General features: G+C 33.7%; 3 protein-coding genes across 5 annotated transcripts; all 3 read left to right on the plus strand.

Annotated features, from left to right (window-relative positions):
- The first annotated feature begins 414 nt into the window (after positions 1 to 414).
- On the plus strand, positions 415 to 2,687 carry LOC110665861 (transcription factor FAMA). 3 transcript variants are annotated; one of them, XM_021826139.2, is made up of 5 exons: positions 415 to 507; positions 682 to 803; positions 906 to 1,604; positions 1,776 to 2,204; positions 2,446 to 2,687. In XM_021826139.2, the coding sequence occupies exons 2-5, from the start codon at positions 780 to 782 to the stop codon at positions 2,533 to 2,535; spliced, it is 1,242 nt and encodes a 413-aa protein (XP_021681831.2). In that variant the 5' UTR covers positions 415 to 507; positions 682 to 779; the 3' UTR covers positions 2,536 to 2,687. The 3 variants fall into 3 exon arrangements, with proteins under 3 accessions (XP_021681831.2, XP_021681832.2, XP_021681830.2); XM_021826140.2 differs by lacking the exon at positions 415 to 507 and having other exon boundaries at positions 519 to 803; XM_021826138.2 differs by lacking the exons at positions 415 to 507; positions 682 to 803 and having other exon boundaries at positions 843 to 1,604.
- Positions 2,688 to 4,479: 1,792 nt separating this feature from the next.
- LOC110665862 (60S ribosomal protein L13a-4) lies at positions 4,480 to 6,387 on the plus strand. The gene is made up of 4 exons (XM_021826142.2): positions 4,480 to 4,856; positions 5,441 to 5,557; positions 5,658 to 5,745; positions 6,112 to 6,387. Exons 1-4 carry the CDS (start codon positions 4,585 to 4,587, stop codon positions 6,253 to 6,255), a joined length of 621 nt encoding a protein of 206 aa, XP_021681834.1. The 5' UTR covers positions 4,480 to 4,584; the 3' UTR covers positions 6,256 to 6,387.
- A 1,451-nt stretch (positions 6,388 to 7,838) lies between these two features.
- LOC110665905 (probable pectinesterase 29) lies at positions 7,839 to 11,829 on the plus strand. The gene is given in 7 exon segments (XM_058146197.1): positions 7,839 to 7,865; positions 9,555 to 9,661; positions 9,663 to 9,794; positions 10,421 to 10,580; positions 10,797 to 11,003; positions 11,203 to 11,429; positions 11,508 to 11,829. Coding segments are annotated over 7 exon segments (1,020 nt in total). The 3' UTR covers positions 11,668 to 11,829.
- The last annotated feature ends 10,230 nt before the right edge of the window (positions 11,830 to 22,059 follow it).

A 22,059-nucleotide genomic window follows, 5' to 3' on the forward strand; every position in this document is an offset into this window, starting at 1 on the left:
ACCCATTAGAATTATCACATGGGAGGTTAGCAGGAATGTCACATGCAAATCAACAAGCTCAATATCATCCCATATATATGCAATCTAATTTTCAAAGTTGAAAGTTGAAATGATCAAATCTGCACTCTGCAGCGCGTCATCCCTTTAATTAGGGTCATGAAAAGAGGTGATAAAAAGCAAGGGCAAGAGCGTTTGTTTGCCTGTGACACATTAATAATGGGAGGTGAAAGTGAAACCAGTCACCAACCATGAGGTCTACATTAATCCACAAGGCTCCTCTCTTCTCTTTCCTAAGTCAAACCACATGGACCATCAAAAATATATATATGACAACCCACAGCCCTCACCTCAAAAATTTTCACCTGTTATAATATATAAAATATCTATTTCCATGGTGGTACCCCATGCTACCGTCTGCTCTTCTAATGACATAACCCCACCTTCATTTTCTACCATTGTCTTATTATACCCTCTCTGATCTCTCTCTCTCTCTCTCTCTCCAATCAGGTTCTCTTGCTATTTCTGTTTTCTCCTAACTTCCATGCAACTTCTGTTTCATAAATTTTCATATTTAATTATCTACCCTTAAACCTAGACCCATGTAGCATTTTAATTACCTAAATTTTCATTTATTTGCTGTAAGTTAACTTTTGCTCATTATTAACTTATTGTTTTTTTCAGGAGGACGACCCATTGGGAAATTTCACTAGGGTTTTGTCCTTGCATGAATTGAGTGTCACTTTAGGGTTTTCGATTAAAGTTATCCATTTATAAAAGCAATGGATAAAGAAGACAACTACTCGGTATCTTTAGCTTTAGAGCTTATCATCATTATTGTTTGTATGTTTTTGTTGATAGATCATTTCATCACCTTGTTACATTTCTCTGAGATTTACTTGTTACAGGTAACCTTTACTGGTCTAGATTACTCTCTGAACCACCATCATCACCATCAACAACAAGATCACGAACTCATTAAGTCTCGAATTGGTGAAGGTTCTGGCGATAGCAGCAACGGAATGATCGATTATATGCTCAATAATCCTCATCCTCATCAGCAACAGCTATCATATGAGTTTTGCATTTCAACTTCCCTTGATAAATTGAGCTTCGCAGATGTTATGCAATTTTCAGATTTTGGGCCTAAGTTGGCCTTAAATCAAACTAAGATATCTGAGGTAGAAACTGGTATTGATCCAGTTTACTTCCTGAAGTTTCCTGTATTGAACGATAAGAGGGAGGGACAGTCTCTAATGGTTCCTCAACTAGGTGGAGAAAATGAAGAGAGATTTAAAGGAGGGAGTAGTGTGGAAAATAAAGCAGGATTTGTGAGAGAAGATAGGGTTGTTAGAGAGGAAGTAGAAGCTAGGACTTCGGATAATACTTCGGTGCAACTCCAGTTACTTGGAGATCAAGATCTTCAAAACAAGAACCCTATACCGGAGGCGAAGAACAAGCGGAAAAGGCCAAGGACTATCAAGACAAGTGAGGAAGTGGAAAGCCAAAGAATGGCTCATATTGCAGTGGAAAGAAATCGAAGGAAGCAAATGAATGAGCATCTTCGAGTTTTGAGGTCTCTCATGCCAGGATCTTGTGTGCAAAGGGTATCAAATTTTAAATGTTGCTTCCTTGAAAAGATCTCACAATTGGCTGTTTTTCATCAAAACCTTTCTTGGATCTGAAACCCTCTCGTTCATTCATTGTTTTTTCTTCGTTGTATTATTCAAAGAAGAAAATACTAAAACAAGATTGGGTTGTCTGTAATTTTTTTGCAGGGAGATCATGCTTCTATTATTGGTGGAGCCATTGAGTTCGTTAGGGAATTGGAGCAACTCCTTCAATGCCTAGAATCTCAAAAGAGGCGAAGACTCTATGGCGAAGCTTCAAGACAGATGGGAGATTCCTCTCTTGCAATCCAGCAACCTCAACCTCCATTGTTTCCCCCTTTGCCTCTTCCAGATGATCATATGAAACTTGTAGACTTCGAAACTGAACTCCGCGAGGAAACTGCTGAGAACAAGTCCTGCCTGGCTGATGTTGAGGTGAAGCTTTTAGGGTTTGATGCTATGATCAAGATCCTATCTAGGAGAAGGCCAGGTCAGCTCATTAACACCATCGCGGCTCTAGAAGAATTGGAGCTTAACATCCTCCACATCAACATTACCACCATTGAACAAACTGTTCTCTATTCATTCAATGTCAAGGTAACAAATTTTCTTCTTCTTCTTCTTCTTCTTCTTCTTCTTCTCCTTCTTCTTCTTCTTCTTCTTCCTCATTTTCCTTGTCTTAAAAATCAAGTAGTAGTCTCTAGAACGGGTGAAGTCTTGAGTGGAAGCCCAATATTGAAGTTTGTCATTATTACTAGAATCTTTTTATAGTGGTTAAATATTCTAGAATAGAATATATACGATATCTTTCTTAAATTATTGCCTATACTGTGTGCAGATTGAAAGTGAATCCAGGTTCACAGCAGAAGATATAGCAAGCTCGGTACAACAGATATTCAATTTTATTCATGCAAACAGCAGCATGTGATATAATATAAGACCCAAAAACAAAGGCTGATCTGTTATATGTATTTCCACATATAGAGAGATCCCTCTATGGATCCTTTCAGTACTTTTTTTCCCCTTATATATGGAATCGATTATTTAAAACTGACACTCACTTCAATTGTTTATGAATAAGTTGTCATGAAAGAAAAGTGAGAATACTGTAATAATTTTGGAAGATAGTGATTAATAAAATTATTTGAAACAATCAATAAAAATAATTTACGGGCTTTTAATGACTTTTTCGCCAGATAAAATGTTATTCTATTGCTTAAAGGCCTAAGGGAATTTGCATATTTGTTCTTGGTAAATTAAGATGAAAAAAATGTCCAAGCTTATTCTAATTGTACGTAGATGTACTTCTCAATTTGAGCAAAGTCTAATGTTAGGGATGCTGAGTATTTTCCTTACAAGGACCAAAAACACTAGCGACCAAGCATGGCAACGGAAAAGAAATGCTGGCTTTTAAGAACCCATGTGGAATCTCTATCTCATGTGCAAATGTGAGAGGGAGGGAGAGGAAGAAGATGCTGTGGCGCATGGTATAGCTAGCTTAGAGAGAAAAGGAGAGATGGAGACAGTTTCAGAGTTTCTGAAATGGTTTTTTGTTGGAAGTAAAATGATTTTGCACATATTAAGAGGTGGTGCAAAGTCAATGAGTCCCTTACCTTCTTGCCGTGGGTTGACTTGTCAGGAATCAATAGATCTGGTAGTATTAGGCAAATGCTGATGCTGCCATTTGCTTGTAGGGTCCTCTCCTCCAAGTCATTTTGGATTTGGGAAAGGTTCATTCACCCTCCATCTCCCCAGCCCCTTTCTCTTTCGTTTATTTCATGCTTGCTCAATCTAGTTTTTGTCCTAACTTGCCATACATGTACAAGGCGTTTGATGGGGTTTCTAGTCGAGACTCCCGAGAGAATAGCTTGCTAGTTGGAATCCTCTGCATTGTGCCTTGTTATATTCAAGAAGACTGAAGACTGAAGACCACCCCATAAATATGATCGAAATGACTAACTTGAGAAACTACTTTGTTCTGCAAGGAAAACGTTGTTCTACAATCTGGGTACCTCTAAATGTAAATTTCTGAGTGTAGTTAAAGATTTAAATTCGCAATCCCACAATACAAAGGATAACTCTAAAATCACTTAGCCAAATTTGATTTTTGGTAAATTTTAGATACATCATATGAAATATCTCAATGTACCACCAATTTTTTTGACTGGTAGAATATAAATAGTGATTCAAAGAAAATAATAATACAGGGAAAGCATGTGTTTCTTCACTCACATAGATAAGAGATTCACTTCTTATAATATAATTAATAAAAAGATTGAAATTTATATGAGTACAAAGAATGCTAAAATTTAATACTTTTTAATGCACCAAATAATTTTTTAAATAACAATATATAAAAATAACATTTCATAAATGTACACACACACACGTATATTTAACTAAATTGACTAGAATGATAAAACATACCAAATCAGAACCATAGATAAGACTTGCGTATGTCCATAACAGGGAACACACTTAGCTCCATGCAATACAGGTTTCATTGAATTTTTATCCTATGATAGATTATTCTTGTCCTCAGACAATCATATTAGTAAACTAAAATCTACACAATATATTGGACATCAAAATTCAAATCTTATCAACAACAAATTTTTCTAATACATAAATTACAAAAAAAAAATCATATAATTTTATCGTAAAATTTGCTTATGTAATATATATATATATATATATATATATATATATATATATATATATATATATATCCCCTAATATATTTGATGGGTTCTTAATATATATATTTATTTGATGGGCCTGCATAATAGACCAAGATTAATTATAAGCCCAATCCAACTTCAAAGAGTGGGCCGGATCCCTAACCATGCAGAAACCCATATAAACCCTCAGAAATCCACTTCTGACTTCCCTAAAACCCTAATACGTCCTCCTCTAATCGCTCTCATTTGCCATTCACCAGCAGCCGCTAAGCTACACAGCGAGACAGAGAGATACAATGGTGTCGGGTTCAGGGATCTGCGCCAAGAGGGTGGTGGTGGATGCAAGGCACCACATGCTTGGTAGGCTTGCCTCTATCATAGCCAAGGAGCTCTTGAACGGCCAAAAAGTTGTGGTTGTAAGGTGCGAGGAGATTTGCATCTCTGGTGGCTTGGTTAGGCAGAAGATGAAGTACATGAGGTTCTTGCGTAAGCGCATGAACACTAAGCCTTCTCATGGCCCCATCCATTTCCGTGCCCCTGCCAAGATCCTCTGGCGCACAATCCGTGGGTAAGATCATGTTACTTCTGGGTTTTCTTTTCTGTTCTGTAATTAAATTAGTCGATGAAATTTGACTGTAGGAGAAAATCCCATCCCTGATTTTTTGCAAATTTAGAAGTTCGACAAAAATTTGTAGGCCTTCTAAGTTGCCGAGTTTAGTTTAGAGAGCTTACCTTTATGTAGAATCATGAGTTCATTTTCCTTAGTCTTCGCTGCCCAAAGATAGGATGCTTCTATTTAAACTAAGCAGTTTCTTGCTTATCTATTTGGGCTATATAGGATTTGAAAGTTATGCACTAAGTTGAATCTTTCTATGTACATTTGAGTTGGGAGACGAGTGAATTGTGCTTTTTAGGGATGCTATCTGTTTAGTTTCAAATTGGGAATTGTTTGTTATGTTAATTAATAGTCAAAATATGCATTATTTCTAGAATGTCTAGAATCAAAAGCTGTTCTTGTACCTTTATGATTTGGTTTTTAGTGCATGTTTATTGTATAATATGTTTGCTGGTACAAATGAAACATATAGGTGCCCTTTTGTTGTTTTTGGTTTCGTCTTTGGTATATTAAATTTGTTTTGTTCTTGTTTTAAGGATGATTCCTCATAAGACCAAGCGTGGAGAGGCTGCCCTTGCTCGTTTGAAGGTTTACGAGGGTATTCCACCTCCTTATGATAAGATGAAGAGGATGGTGATCCCTGATGCTCTCAAGTAAGTGTTTTGAATGTGACATCCTTCCAGAAAATTTTTTTCCCAGTTCACTTTTCACTGGATATTGATATTTGTTCTTCCTCGATTTTGCAAAAATCAGGGTGTTGAGGCTTCAGGCTGGACACAAGTACTGTTTGTTGGGCAGACTTTCATCTGAGGTTGGATGGAACCACTATGAGACCATCAAGGTATGGAGTTTCTGCTCAGCTTCTCAGCTTTTGCCTACTTGCCACATTATTATTTATGGATCTCCCAATTGATTGGAAGTTGCCTTCATTTGTTATAGTCTGTTGATTATTAGTATAGTGGGAATTTGAGTAGTTCACCACTGAATTTAGTTGTATTTATACCTATTTCCAATTGCTGGAATCTCATACTGAACACAGGCACTGGAAAATCCCTATGGTACTTGATGGGGTTCTACAGGAGATTGTGGATATGTTCACACATATTAAATATTCTACATAGTTCTATATGACTTTTGATGGTTCATTTTGTACGTATATAATTGAGATATGAATGTATGTTGAAACGTTCTCTGTTATTTTCTGCAGGAGCTTGAAAGGAAGAGAAAGGAGAGGGCTCAGGTGGCCTATGAGAGGAAGAAGCAGTTGACAAAACTAAGGGTTAAAGCTGAGAAGGTTGCAGAGGAGAAGCTTGGTTCCCAGCTAGACATTATTTCTCCAATCAAATATTGATTTGGAGATAAGGTTGTTTTTCGTGTGAACAATTTGAGATTATTGTTGTTGCAGCTAAATTGTTTTCTGTTTAAACAAATTACTTTTTTGAGTGGATTACTTCTGTGTTATTAATATAGATTTCTTTTGCAATATGGGGCTTAATATTAGCAATAATTTTGAATTATCAATAATCTTTATCTAATGTTCATTGCCCAAAAAAATTAATCAACTTCGTCCTTGAAAATGTGTAACGGAGTTGCTATGTGCAGAAACGAAAAGATGGTAGTGAACTGAATGATTGAGATGCATATGTGAGGGCTGTACATTGCCTTGGAAGCTTTGTATCCACGGCAGTAGAGTCCCTTTAGGTGCGGTGCAAGCATGCTTTGAGTTGTTCAAAGCCTTTAGGAGGAGGATCAATTCGTAACAATTGGCTACTAAGAGATCTTTAGATTTCAAGGGGATGGTAATTCTAATTTTTATTTTTGTTTTTTAATTTTATTGATAGACAAAGGATAAGTATAGTTATGGGTTTAAAAGAACAACTCAACAAGAGCCCAAAAATCATAGAGTAGAAAAAAAGAGGCCTGAAAACACTCTACAATATAAGTCTAGCCCAAGGCCCACAAAAAACAAACCCTAAAGCTATTGGAAGAGGGAGACGAAGTCACGCAGCACCACAGCCCATCTCATCCTCCGTAACACTCCGCCTGGAACGACAGTCGAATAATCACGTATAAAACGCCACCGAGGGCTCTTTTTCAAAATACATCCTTCCATGGAAAGCTAAAAGGCCCTAAAAGACAAAAAAGCCACCATCTTCAATGATCAATGAAAAAATCGATGGCCAATTGTTTTATAGCCTTTAAGCTTTCAAGGGTCAAATAGTGAAAAAATAGTAGTCGGTTATGAGACTTCGGAGATGAACATTCTCACTGCCCAAAATAGATCTGCACCCATTTGCCGGCTAGGGCAAGCTTTTGTAGTTATCGGTACGAAAACGAAAGACTGAACACCAACACCAAACGAGAGCAACAGAAAACCAGATCTTAAAAGATCTAAGACAATCAATGCTGAATAGCGTCAAATTGACTATCGCATGTTGAAAGAGTCCATCATGAGCAACGAACCTAAAAGCAACAAAATCACAACGCAAAACCTACGTACAACCCTATCTAGAGGAGGGGAAGGGCAATCCATATTTGGGCAGGGCATGTAGGGCCATCCTTCTCCAAGAAGGGCAGGAAGCGACCTCAAAATCAAGCAAAAGAAGAGATCTTTGTCTCAGAAAAAACGAAAAACCATAGACAGAAAAGGTTAGACTTTATCTTTGGCTATCCTTTTACTCCTTACTCTCACCATATAAGTAATTCTTGTAATTTCGATGATTCAATCTCAATGAATAGTGATATGACAATTATTTATTTACTTTTTAGATAACAAATTATTAGAAAAGAATAATATCATTTTAGCCATTGAACTAGGTTAGGTTTGGCAAAATATACTTTTTTAACTCATTAATGTAATTATTAATTAAATGGTAATCTCCTTCTTGCTCATTTCTTTTTTTTTTTTTTTTTCTCTTTTATCTCTCTCACTCGATGGCAAATTCGGAGCCAAAAGGTTGGGTGAAATCCACCTGTATAAAGAATAATAATAATATAAAAAAAAAACTACCCATTTTTTACGCATTTAGGTTTTTGTGCTCTTAATTGTTAGATTTATAGCTCTTTGACTAGGTATTAAGCTTATATTGTATTTCTCAATAGCAACCTCTATTTCCACATCTACACTTATTAAGGTCACAATCAATTTAATTAATAAAATTTATGTAAACTAATTTATTTTCTAATAATCACTATTTCTGTCTTAATTTAATTAGCATTTCATGTTTATAGCCCACTTTTCTCATACATTATTTAATAAAAAAAACTTAATAATTTAAACTTAAAAAAAGAAGAACCATAAAAAAAACTTAAAAAGAAAATAAAAAGGTGTAATAATCTTTGAAGACAATGTTCACTATGGTTGTTTTCCATTACACTTAGCATTTTTTTTTTCTTTATAACTATGATTTTATATTTATTTATTTATTTTAATTTTTTTATTATTTTCATTTCAGGGTTGTACATAGTCTCAAATCCTTTATAAACATTAAGAGGAAATGTTGCTGTGTAGTACTGAAGGATTAATCATTTTTCTGCTCAATTTTTTTTACCTTTTATTTATTATGTCTTAATGAAATTTATTTCAATTTTTTAATCTCTTATAATGATGTAAACATATGTTTTTGCTTCAAAATATCACTGTTTATTTGTTTTGTCTTCAAAGATTATTAGACCCATTTTTTTCCTTTTTAAATTTTTATTATTAAGTTTTCTTTCTTTATTTTTAATTCTTATTAAATAAGATATAAGTTATAGACTACAAACATGAGATGCTAACTAAATTAAGATATTAACACTGATTATTGACGGAAAAAATAATCTATAATTTTTTTAAAATTAAATTTTTTAATAAAAAAACCAGGAAGTCTACATAACTGGTATTAATTAAATTGATTAGCAAGTGTAGTTATGAAAATAGAGATTCTGTTATCAATAATTAAAACATATATATATTTCTCTTGTATTTGCCAATTGCCATTAAGTTATTTTAAAAATATACCATCTCATGTGGTGTGATATTATTGTTAAAATATTCTTTATGGAAAGTAGAATTTTGGTTGATTTGAATTGCAGTTTTTATCCTTATAAAGCCTGTTACTTATGGGGAAAAAAAGTACATTAAAAATTATATTTTATTATAGATATAAATTGAAGGTAGTTTCATGGTATATAATATATTTTTTTTTATAGAAAAATGTGGACCAACATTTCTTGCCTTAAGTTAATGGAGATTGAGAGAAAACCCAAAGAATGGGACGAGAATAACACCAGGCAGACTAAATGTGCTCATTCTCAAATTTTCTCACTGCCAATATATAAAGCAAACCATTTCCAACAAGTTCCACCGTTTCAGATTTATTTCTTTACCATTTCAAACAATTAATTGTGTTTTTCTATCTCATTTCTTACTCTAAAAGAATCATGAAATGAAAGGAAAAAAAAAATACAAATAAGAAAGGAAATGAAAATCATTAATTCCAAATTAAACAGACTTTTGACTTTCCTTTTCTGCTCCAAATTTTTGCTCATATTTACTTACCTAACTAGCAATGAATATATAAATTTCCATTTACTGATAAATTTCCCATCTTCTTTAGCATTTTATTTTTTTTCAAAATTATTTGTTTTTCATTTCTAATTTCTGTGAAGATGTTGCTTCAGTGGTGTTTTTGGTTTGCTGTATTGGTGGGTAGCTCTCACTTTGAACATGCCAATGGAAAATTGCATGTAAGTGGTCGTTGGTATAGAAAAATAAGGATCACCTTATGTACCCATCCTTGTTGATCGGTTAGGGTATGGCAATTTTTCAACTGTTCAATCTGCCATTGATTCCATCCCATCAAATAACCAACAGTGGTTTTGTATCTATGTCAAGGCTGGAATATATAGGTAACATCTTTTTTCAATAAGGCCTTTTTCAAAAAAAACAAAGTGCTCTTTCTATTGGCAGCTGCCTGCTGCTTGAAAATTTTCTTATTTCCTTTACTTAATTGTGTTATTCTCTTCTCACATTATTTATTTTTCAATTTTAATCTCTAGGAAGATGTTGCTTCAGTGGTTTTCATTTTTATGGTTTACTCTGTTAGTGTACAGCTCTCACTTAGGACATACCAATGGGAATTTGCATTAAGTGGTCATTGTTATAGAAAAAGTAAGGCATTACCTTATGTACCAATCCTTGTTGATCAGTTAGGGCATGACAATTTTTCTAGTGTTCAATCTGCTATTGATTTCATTCCATCAAATAACAATGGTTTTGTATCCATGTTAAGGCTGCAACGTATAGGTAAAATACTTTTTCTTTTATTTTTCTTTAATTTTATAAATAATATAAGCCCTCATAACATACTTTTTTTTTAAAAAAAAAAAAACTTTACACATAACTCTTTCTTTATTTCAATGATGAGTTACACGAAGATAATACTTGTTTATTCGAATAAATCTTTTAACTCAATTTTAGTGAAATTTAAATATGCTATATTGTAATAGAAATTTCAAACTTATTTTGCCTATAGGGAGAAGGTGAAGATCCCATATGATAAACCATACATCATTCTTAAAGGAGAAGGGAAAAGAAGAACTCTGATAGTTTGGGGAGATCATTATTCCACGTCACAAAGTCCTACTTTCATGTCTTTAGCGGATAACGTTATAGTTAGAAGCATTAGCTTTGTGGTAAGAAATCACTAATTTTTATTATGATTATCATTAACTATTTTGCCCAATAAAATTCATCTTTTTTTTTTTTCTTCTTCTTTTGTAAATAAGGGGAAAGGTGGATTTGAGTTTGAGAGATGGGGTGCGAAAATAAGTGTTCTTTGTCTCTCACTGCTACAAGTATCATAACTTCACATCTTAAATGAATTTTTTTCCCCCTAATTTCATGAACAGAACACGTACAATTTCCTTCACTTTTATAATCGTATGGCACCAGCGGTAGCTGCCATGATTTCTGGAGATAAATCTGCATTTTACCGGTGTAATTTTGTTGGGGTGCAAGACACTCTGTGGGATGATCAAGGTAGACATTATTTCAAAGCTTGCACCATTCAGGGAGCTGTTGATTTTATCTTTGGTAGTGGCCAATCTATATATGAGGTAGTTTTGTTTTGATAATTATCACCCTTTTTTCAACTAATTACATATATTCACCAGAAATCCCTAACTATTTGAATGATTTAATTACAAATGCATAAGATGTTAATTATAAAAAAATTAATTTGTATATATAGGTGCATTGTTTATAGGTCACTGACTGAAATGGTTCATTTGTTTTTCTTCCCATGTGTACTTGCAGGGTTGTACCATAAAGGTACTTGGAGGTGGGTTTATAACTGCACAAGGAAGAGATAGCCCAAATGATTCAAATGGATTTGTGTTCAAGGGCTGCAATATCTTTGGCACTGGTCTAACCTACTTGGGGAGGCCATGGAGAGGGTATTCCAGGGTGATATTCTTCAAGTGTTACTTTGCAAATGTTATACAGCCCACGGGATGGAATTCTTGGAATTATGTTGGCCAAGAGTATGTTCCTTAACCATTCATTTTTGGTAATTTTTGTTGAAATTGTAAAGAAAATTGCTGAACTTGTATAATGAACAGGAACCAAATAACATATGCAGAGTACGGATGCTATGGACCAGGAGCTGACTCTAGACAGAGGGTGAACTGGATGAAGAAGCTGAGCCTTCAAGCCATAAATGAATTAACTAGCATGTCTTTCATTAATTCTGAAAACTGGATTCAACGGCAACCTATTTAGCCTATTTGGTGAAAAGTACCAAGTCATTCCATGACTGCATTTTTTTTTATTTTTCTTTTCTTTGTACTATTCATCCTCCAATATATACATCTTCCTTCTTCATTTTATGTTGCCGTGTCTTCCTTGGAGAAATGGAATCTAAGAACAAATGTTTGGATGCATTGCTCTTCAATAATCCTGTAGGAAACACATCAAAGCAAAATGGCTCCAGAGAGGCCATATCAATTTGCATTTGCTCTACTTATCATTGATTCCATTGCCTATTTTCTTCTTATATACTTGTGTTTTAGGTATTTTGAAGAGACCTTCTCTATCATTGTCAAAAGTTGAGAATGGGTTTCACATCCCCTTCTGAGAACTTTTCTCTTATTCTATTGCTTCTACATCAAGAATGCCACTGTAAGATACAGAAATGACCTCGAGAAAGGGGTAAGCTCGCTAATAAAACAATATTTTGCCACAATAGAAAATGCATGCATGTTTGATGCTAATCCTGATAAGGCTAAACAAATTATGTTTGTTAATCCTGATATGCTAAGAATCATTGTCACCTGCAATGCTCTTCATGATTCAACTTTGTTTCGTCGAGGAGATAGTTGCCAAGAAGAAACCTCAGAAATCAATAAAAGTAACCAGAGGTTAGAGTCCAGATGAGGAATGATAAAAGCTACCTCTCAAATATTAGTTTTCTGAGTTTTACGTGGGAAGATAATAAGGAAAGCTGCTCATTGAAATTACTACTTAAAGGATCTTTGTCTGGCGCAATTGTTAGTCCTGCAACTTTACCTTATAAACACAAGCAAAAGAAAGAAACCAGACGCACACTTGAATAACCTTATAACTACATCAAAAGGAAACAAATAAAATGAAGAATTAAAAGTGCAATTGCGAAGCAATATAATCCACAAGTTCATCTCTTTCTCGATGCAGTGACTCTCGAAAGATCGATGTTGACAGAAGTAAAAATAAACCATTTCTCCACTTGTGCATCCATTATGTGCTCATTCATGTGTACATAGTAAGAGAGAAAGAAATGTACCTCTGTGTCCATTGAAGAGGAAATTGAGCTTTTGGGAAGCCACAGAGAGAGAACATGAAATTCAAGACCGCGAAGATGGGATCACAAATCATAGGATTATGACTCCTTTGCTGCAGGAACGACTTATCGTATTCAGTCAACCACGTGAAGGCCCATCTATGGCCCATAAACAATTTTAGATTAAGATATAGTGCTGTTTAGAGTTGTAATTTAATTTTTTTTAAATATTATTTTAAATGTTATTAAAAATAATTGAATAAATTTATTCAATTATTGTAAAGTTTTATTATTAAAAAAATATATTAAATTTAATTTAAAATTATTTTTTTTAAAAAATTATAATTAATATATTTAAAAGAATTTCTTTTCAATAGCAATTTTGAATCTTATTAAAAATTAGAAAATCTCCGTGATTTTTAAAGAGAGGTTCCATCAATCGGCCAAGTACAACAAATTATATAATTTTTTTTTATAAAATTAACTATTTATTTTAATATACTTTTTCACTTCTAGCAGTAACTCTCTTCAGTCTTCACTGAAAAACATACTGATTAGTGTTAATGATCGATGATGCTATGTTTTTTTTTTAATTAATTAATCTCTCAACTAACACTAAAATTTAAATTTTAAAAGCAACTTTGTCCCTTTCATCACTCATATTATATACATTATAACATTAATCATTAATAGGACCATGGCCTTCTGGACCTTCATGATGATGATTAGATTAAACATGCTTAATTATTGCTCATATTATTCATTGGATAATAAATTAAGTCCAAAATTTCCCTCAAATTTCTTTATGATCATTCCTTGTTTGGATGACGATGATGATGATGATGATTCGGTGAGCAACTGTGCCATGTGATACACCTGGATTTTGGCATTTTAAAAAGCATTTGAATATGCATATTTGTATATATAAAGCAAATATTGGCAATGGATGCGTCATGACTCATGCCGGCAAGCAAGAGACTCCTCTGTCAAACTCGAAACTTTCCTTCTTTCTTCCCCTTCATTGTATATTCAGCACTTAATTAGCCTTTTGAGTTAGGCATGTGCATATCTTATTATCTCTCCATAAACATTCTCTTTAATATATATGTTTTTTTTTTTATTAAAACTTTAAATTTTATAATAATTATTATATAGAATAGATATATAATTTGAAAAATGATTAGATAGAACATATAAAATGTGATAACTGTAATACACATTTTGTTCATGCACTTCAACAAGGCACGCATCTTTAATTAGACATCCATGTTACACATTATTGTTGACAATACTTTAGTTGATTGCCCTACCTAATCTATCCCATAATATACATGCATATGCAAAATCAATCTACAATAAATTCAAAGTTGTTACACTAATTGTTTAAGAAATGGTCCTTCAGGATGCCACGTTAAATGTAAAATGTGCGTATGTATGGATTATATATGAATAAATATATTGTTAAAATTGTTATAATTTTAATAGTAATCAGTTCCTATCACTAACCCGTGTGTGTATATAACAAAAAAAAAAGAGCTTGAGTGAAAATTAAGGAAAGTTGAGTGTCTCAGTATGGCCCTAATTAAAATCTGCGAGTAAGTCGGACATGCTTAAGTGCTGATATTTCAAAATCTTACATCGAATATAAAGTGTACGTGTGGTTTGAAAATAAGGAAGAAATTAATTTTTTTTTCTTTTTAATTCATAAAATTTTTAAAAAGGAATAAATTTTATTTTAAATTAATTCTTTTTATTTTTTTCAATCGACTTTGATTGAAACTCAAAATCGATATTATTTTTAGAAGCAATTCTAATATTATTAAATTAAACTTTATTAATTAATTATTAATGAATTCAATCGAATATTACGTATTTCTCTTTTTATAATTTTTTTGAATATAAAAATTAAATTTTCTCAAATTTAAAGTCAACTATTTAGTTGGTAGATGATGGATACGTTTGAGGCACTGTTGAATTGAATGATGAGAGTCTACTATGGTGGCGGTGGACTTGAATAAGCCTAAAGGGGCATGATTTTTTAGAAGTGGTCATTTCAGCCGTTGGATGGACTGACTTGAATCGTTGACCCTATCACAAAAGCTGTCACCTTTTGTAATTTTTAAAGCGAAGATCCTACTCAAGATCACAAACATCTAAAATTAAGTGTGCTTTGATACAGAATAAGAGAGCATCCTCCTTCGCAAAATTTCTACTCTAGAGAGCGATGGCTGCTTGAAATTTAACAATTTAGGATTAGGTGGAGGGGACCCAATATATAACAAAGTCAATATTTAATCAAGAAAATTAAGCCACTTAATGATTGCCTAAACTGCATTTCATATTTAATTACTAACTAATTTAATTAATGGTTTAACATTGCTTATTTCTTGATTTAGATAAATTAAATAGTAAAATTATTAATTTAATTATCAAGTATGTTTCTTGTAATATCATGTATGAGATTAAAATTTTAATCTCTGACATTCCTTTTTTTTAAATTTTTTAGGATAATTCCTATTTATATCAAGAATGGAAAGTGGGTTTTATGTGTCCAAATTAGTTAATAAATGTTTTTTTTTTAAGATAAAAAATACACATATGGATCAGAGAGACATAATTGAACCATTGTTAAAATTATAGCAATTTTAATAGAGTTTTTTTGTCCTCTATAACTCATACACACATTCTCATATGATGATGTGAAATTTTAAAAGACTAGCTCTTAGACATGCCTAACTCACTTACGGATCTTAATTAGTGTCACACTGTGCACTTTCACCTCTCATTTATTTTTCACTCAGACGATTACTTTTTTTTTATCAAAAGTAAATAACACACGTGAATTAAAGACGTGGTTAAATCGCTTAAAATTATAATAATTTTAATAGAAATTCTGAGTTTATATAACTTATATACACTCACCACGCTATGTGGGATGATTAGGAAATGTTTCTTTCACGTTATTCAAATGACATTGATAATAATATTTAATATAGTGATGGCCAGCTCAAAAAAAAAAAATCATTTTTCTATTGGCAGCTGCTCGCCTGATTTGTGTCTCATCCTAGGCAATGGACGGCCATTTTTTTTTTTTTAACTTGATTATCATACATCCTTTATAATAATGATGATGGCTTAACACAAAAATTCGAATTTTACATGTTGCAATTATGCGTCTCTTTCAGCACTGTAAAAGAAAATACAAAAACGGGGGGAAATGTGTAGAAGATTTCAACCAAATGGTTGAAACAGGGAAGGCAATTAGGCAAAGAATCTTAAGCCTTTTTGTTGGTTCAACTGATTAAAGAATTGATTTAACCCATGACCGCAAATTGTCAGTAGCACAAAAGAGCCTAGGTTTCAACTTTACAAGGTACATTTCAGTAAACAAATGCACCATCAAAGGCTTTAGTAGAGATGCTCGTTTATATCCAGCTGCTGTTGTGATGTCCTTGTAAACCTGCAGCAAGTTGGGTGCATGCATTGCAAAGCAGAAAAAGCAAAGAAAGAAAAGGGTATTGTCACTTGTCAGCAAACCCCACTGCAATCACCATAATTGGGTACCTTGGAAGACATTTTTTTGTCTCAAGGTTCATTGTCAGCTTGTCCTGCTAGCTACTTGCTATGAACTTGCAATCACTTCTATTTTTATTTATCTTCAAATAGAATTCGATGGCAACCATATATATAAACAATTTTGTGGGGTCCAAAACCTGGCCGACTTTGTTTTTATGGCCTCCAATGCCCTTGGACTGGCCTTGTCAACTCCCCCCTTCTTATCCACCCACCACCTCCATCTATTGCCTCAGGCAGGTCATTGCTTCTGTGGGCAAAAATTTTGGATTCAATTAAGTACACCCAATCCCATAATTATAAGGTAAATTATATAAATGATACCTCAAATTATATGTATATATTAATAAAGTACTTAAATTTCAATTCGTAACATAAAAACTTTTTAATATTTAATTTAAATAATATAAAACCTCCTGTAATATTTAGTAGTCAGTTTTTAAATTATTTTTTATTGACATTACACTTCTAAGGTTAAAAATTATATTCTCTTTATTAATTTGACACTTATTATGAAAAAAAATAATTTTATTCTCTATTTACTCACAATTTCAACAATTCAAATTACACATATCAATATTTCAATAACTCAAAATTTGTTTACCTAAAAATATAATTTTTTAATTTAATAAATAACACGTCAATATGAATAATATATAACATATCAATATAAATAACTTATAAATCAGCTATTGAAGACAAGGGGTTTATGTTTATATAATTTGCCCCATAATTATATTGAAGGTATTAGGACTATCATTATTTAATTTATATGATCAAAAAATTGAATTGAGTTAGATTGATACTATTGTAATTTTGGTTTAATTTAACCATGGATTGACTCAGTTAGAACATTTGATTTACCTTTTTTTTATTTTAAAATTGAACATACCAAAGCGACTCAATGGTCACTTCTAAAAGAAATTAATGGGAGTAGAGTTTTCCTAGAATAACATGGATTAATATTTATTCTGAAAAAGCATATTTACCTAATTCATAATCTGCTTAATTGCATGAGGTTATAGACTTATAGCCTGTAGGGTTTCAGCTGCCAAACATGAGAGGATATAAGAATTCAAATACAAAGCCTATATCATATGCATAAATTATGGAGATTCTTGAGCTCTAGATATATTCTCTCCATTTAATGATTTATAACATTTATATTATATAAGGATGAAACAGAAAGTCGTCATCCCTAATGGTTTTAGACTCTAATAGATGAGCTAAATTATTAGAAGCTCTACTAACAAAAGAGAAAGAACAATTAACAAAGTTTACAACAAAAGACAAATTTTCCTGGATCATTCCTTCGATTTTCTGAAGAATTCTGCTCCCATTCATAGCATCAATAACCGACTTGGCATCTCCTTCAATGATGGTATTACGGAATCCCTTGCTTCTTGCTAGGAGGATGGCCTCTCTACATGCTAAGCTTTCCAACACAAGAGAATTGCAAAATGCCAAGGATTCTTTTACAAACCCACCCCAAAAGTTGCCCAAGTGAGTTACGAGCAATGGCTACAATTGCACTAGAGTTACTCTGATTGTTAGACGTTGTATCAAATTTTATTTTGCTTTTGTATGTGTTGTCCCAAAATAGTCAAAGAGGGGGGGTGAATTGGACTTTAACAATTTTTCAGCCCTTGCTTGTAGCCTAATGAAAAATTGTGGCTTTGTTCAACTAGGTGTTTCTCTATGTAAAATAAAAGTAATATGTGCTTCAACAATGTGTTCCTAAGTTTCAATTCAAGCCTCAATCAATTTATATGGCAATATCTAACAAAGCATTTATCATACAATATACAACCAATTTCTCAAGTCACTCAAAATGTCAACAAATTTATCAACTCAATCTATTTAACCAACATTCAATATCATGTATATGAGGGAAAATTTAAAATTGCACAAAAGTAAGGAAGTAAGGGTTAGAGAAATCAAACACAAGGATTTTTATAGTGGTTCGGCTTAACTAGCCTATATCCACTCTCTCAAAGAACCCTCTTTGAGTCTTCTCTTCACTATTTGCTCTTTTGAAGGCAAGAGACCAAAAGCCCTTTACAATTTCTCAACACCAAGCTTTTACATCAAGGTAGCTTGAAACCTTCACAAGTGCTATCACAAGCACTTTCTCTCTCAAGCTTCAATAGGTGCTTGTACAACCTCTCTTGAATGCAATTCAATATTTCAACACTCACTCTTACTCAATACAAATCAAACTATAAAGAAGAGATGAGTTGATTTGTCAATGGAAGCTCAAAATCTTTAAAGCTCTTGAATGAAAGCAATAAATGAAAAATCAATGTTGGAGTTCAAATGTAAGCTTTCATTAAGTGTAAATGAAGTGAAGGAGGTGTATTTATAGTCCCAAATCATTTTAGACCGTTTGAAACCCTTTTGGAACGTTATACACACTGCCCAAGACAAAATAGCCGTTATTTTGTCCTTTTGTGCGAAGTTGAGCAGCTCTGATAAATTAGCAAACTAATGAAATTTTAATAGCAGTCAGTAAACTGGTTAGTAAACTAATGTTTTTAGCAAACACATTAGCAAACCGAAAATTTTAGCAAACCAGTTAGGAAACTAAGTCAACAGCTGCATGTCTCAACTTGCAATGCAAAATGATTTAGACCTTTAAAAAATGTTTCAATAGTTGTGTTCAAGGTCATGATGAGAAAAAGTAATCAGAAAATAAATTTTCATTTTTGAGCTCCATATGACTAAATTCTTATCCATTCTTTTTCACACAAGACCTAAGACTCTAACACTATGCTTTTCATACCTTTACTTTGAGTCTTGATTTCCATAGCCTTTTTCTCATTTTGGATTTGTCTTGAAATACCTTTGAGTATCCTTTCTCCTTAGATACAACTTCAAAGGTTCTTTATGCATAAGACAAAGAATCTACACATCACTTTAAGGTTAGGTTAGATAGATTCTCTTTGAGTTTTGTTATCATCAAAATCAATGCTCATTTTGAGCTACACGGGGTCAACAATCTCCCCCTTTTTGATGATGACAAAACTCAACTGAATCAACAGTCAAAAATAAAAGTGTGTGAGAATTTATGTGAGTATGTAAATCCAAGTATAGTATACCGAAAATGCTCCCCCTAAATATATGCATATAAAATCCAAGAAATCCATTTTCTGTACATAAGCTCCCCCTGAATTTATGCTATAAAACATATTCACACTTCACAAGTATATCTAGCAACACAAGTATCATCACATATATATATCACCACACTTCACAAGTATATATGTCAACACATTTCCATACAAGTATATATATCAACACATTTCCATATTTTCATGTTCATCAACACATATTCACATATCCATAACCATTCTCCCCCTTTTTGTCATCAATCAAAAAGGAAACAGGAGAAAGTACCCAAAAAGAATCATGTGAGCCAAAATGTAAATGCAGTAAGATAGACAGTAGGAAACTAAAAACCAATATCAGCAAACAGACTAGTAAACTAAATATGCAACCAGTAAACTAAAAATCCAGATGAGATGCTATTTAAGTCTTTTACTCCTGCGAGTGGATTTTGAGGGCACCATTTTCTTCCTAGGCAGTTTAATAACAGGGACCGGAGGTGCTTGGTCAGCCACTTGATCATCTTTCTCGGCCTCATCGTCTTCAGAAGGGGGTTCAAGAGCAGCAGCTAACGTTTGATAGGGATTGGACATAGTGGACTTGTACCTTTTCTTACCTTTCTTGGCTGCAGGGGCAGCAGCTGCAGAGAGCTGAGTTTGAGCACTAGCTTGGTGGTCTTTGAAAGAAGTTTCCTGGTGCTGTGTAGGAACATCAGCAGTCTCAACTAGTGGAGCAGGTGGAGGTTCAACAACTTGTTCAGATTCTAGAACCTTTTCACCTTCCTTTGGTAACTCACTTTCAGCTGCTACAACCTTGTTACCATCAAGTTCAGTAGGTACATCAGCTGTAGGACCAATCTCAGGTTCAAGGACCTGGTCACTAGCATGCTCAACATGGGCATCCACTACAGGGTCAAGTTCAGGTTCAGCTACTTGGCCACTTTCATATGCCATAGCAGCAGGAGACTCTTCAACTTTGTTGCTTTCTCCCTTATCAGCAGAAACTTGAGTAGCAACCTCAACTTTAGTTGGAACTCCAATTCCCTTGGCCTGCTGAAGGTCCATTATCAGCTTCTTTAACTCCTCATTTTGAGTGAGCAGGTGACTCACTTTATAGTCAACTACATCAATAAATTTTCTGAGAATGTCAAGAGACTGATTTGTTGAACTAAAATGTTCATTAACAGTAGCTTTTATCCCTTGAATTTCACTCAAAACTGCACTGGCTGATTCAGAATCAACCTTAGCAGAGGAGGAACCACCCTTTTCAAATCTTGTCTTTCTCCCATCAGTGTCTGAATGGATTTCTCTAAGCACTATCAAGTCAGCCCGAGAGCTTTCCTTAGAAACATTCACATGTAGCTCTTTAAACACAGCAGACAGAAGGTGTGCATACGGCAGTTTTCCAATCCCATAGGCTTTGCACATGTTTTTGAAAATTAAATAAGCTAGATTCAACCTAACTTTATTCACAATGTGCCACATAATACACATGTCCAAGTGACTTAAATAACCATAGCTACCAGATTTAGGACAGAACACATAGTTCACCATACTGTGAATAATTTTGATATGCTGGAGGGCTTTTGTACTGGTGGATTTCTCATTTTTAGCAGTGTTAGCAGGGAACACCTCATTTTCAAACTCAACCAGATTGAATCCTGCTACTCTAGCAACATCCTTATGTGTGGAAATTCGATTTCCATCATTGGGCAAGTTTAAAGCCGTGGCTATCAGTTCAACAGAAACACTATATGTATTTGTATTCAAAATCACTTCAAATCGATCCTCATCATCAACAGTTCTCATGGTTCTATAAAACTCTTGAACAAGCCTAGGGTAGTACTCATTCGCACATTCACATACATCCAACCATCCTTGAAACTCAAAAAGCTCTTTAAAGTGAAAGTTTACCTGATTAAAGTTCTCCCATTTGATGAATTTGCAATCCAACAGTGCTTTATCCACTGAACTCGAAAATTTTTCGATACCCATTTTTCGTTTGGTATCCATCCCTTGCTTCTGTACTGTCTTTTTCTTTTCTGGCATCGATTTAGGGGATTCGACACCTTTGGACGAGTGTAAAGACTCATTAGCTGATTTTGATTTCGGCAAGTTTTGCTTTCCTTTCATTTTCTTTCGCAATGCCGCGACAGGAACATCGTCAGAGGCTGACGAGGAAGATGAAGCAGCTTCAACAACAGGGGATTTTCGTTTGGTGCGAGCCATTAAAACAAAAATGAAATTGGGTAATGGTGGTTCGGTGAGTGAAGAGAGGAAGAGGAAAGGAAACTTGAGATTTATGGTGAGTTAGGGTATGTTTCGCCGGAAAGAGGTATTAGGTATGGCTTGGGAGGTGTCGGAAATCGAAACAGAGGAGAGAGAGAAAGCGTGGAGGTTTCGTGTGGCAGAGGGTTTAAGTCCTCTTGAGTCCCACGCTTTTCATTTTCACTGTACTTTCAACTGAACCTGTTTTTCCCATTTTTTTTTTACTTTATTTTGCATTTCAAACAAGTCTACCTATACCTATATGCACAAATAAACATTTCTACATGTCTGACACATTACTGAGAGTATGATATCAAATGTGGAAAGATAAATGCATTGGTGAACACGTAGAAAACTTCAAGAACAATCACCTTTTGGTTTGAAATTTGAACAGTACATGATATAGCAAAC

This window comes from Hevea brasiliensis, chromosome 4 (genome assembly GCF_030052815.1).
Source record: "Hevea brasiliensis isolate MT/VB/25A 57/8 chromosome 4, ASM3005281v1, whole genome shotgun sequence".
NCBI lineage: Eukaryota > Viridiplantae > Streptophyta > Magnoliopsida > Malpighiales > Euphorbiaceae > Hevea > Hevea brasiliensis.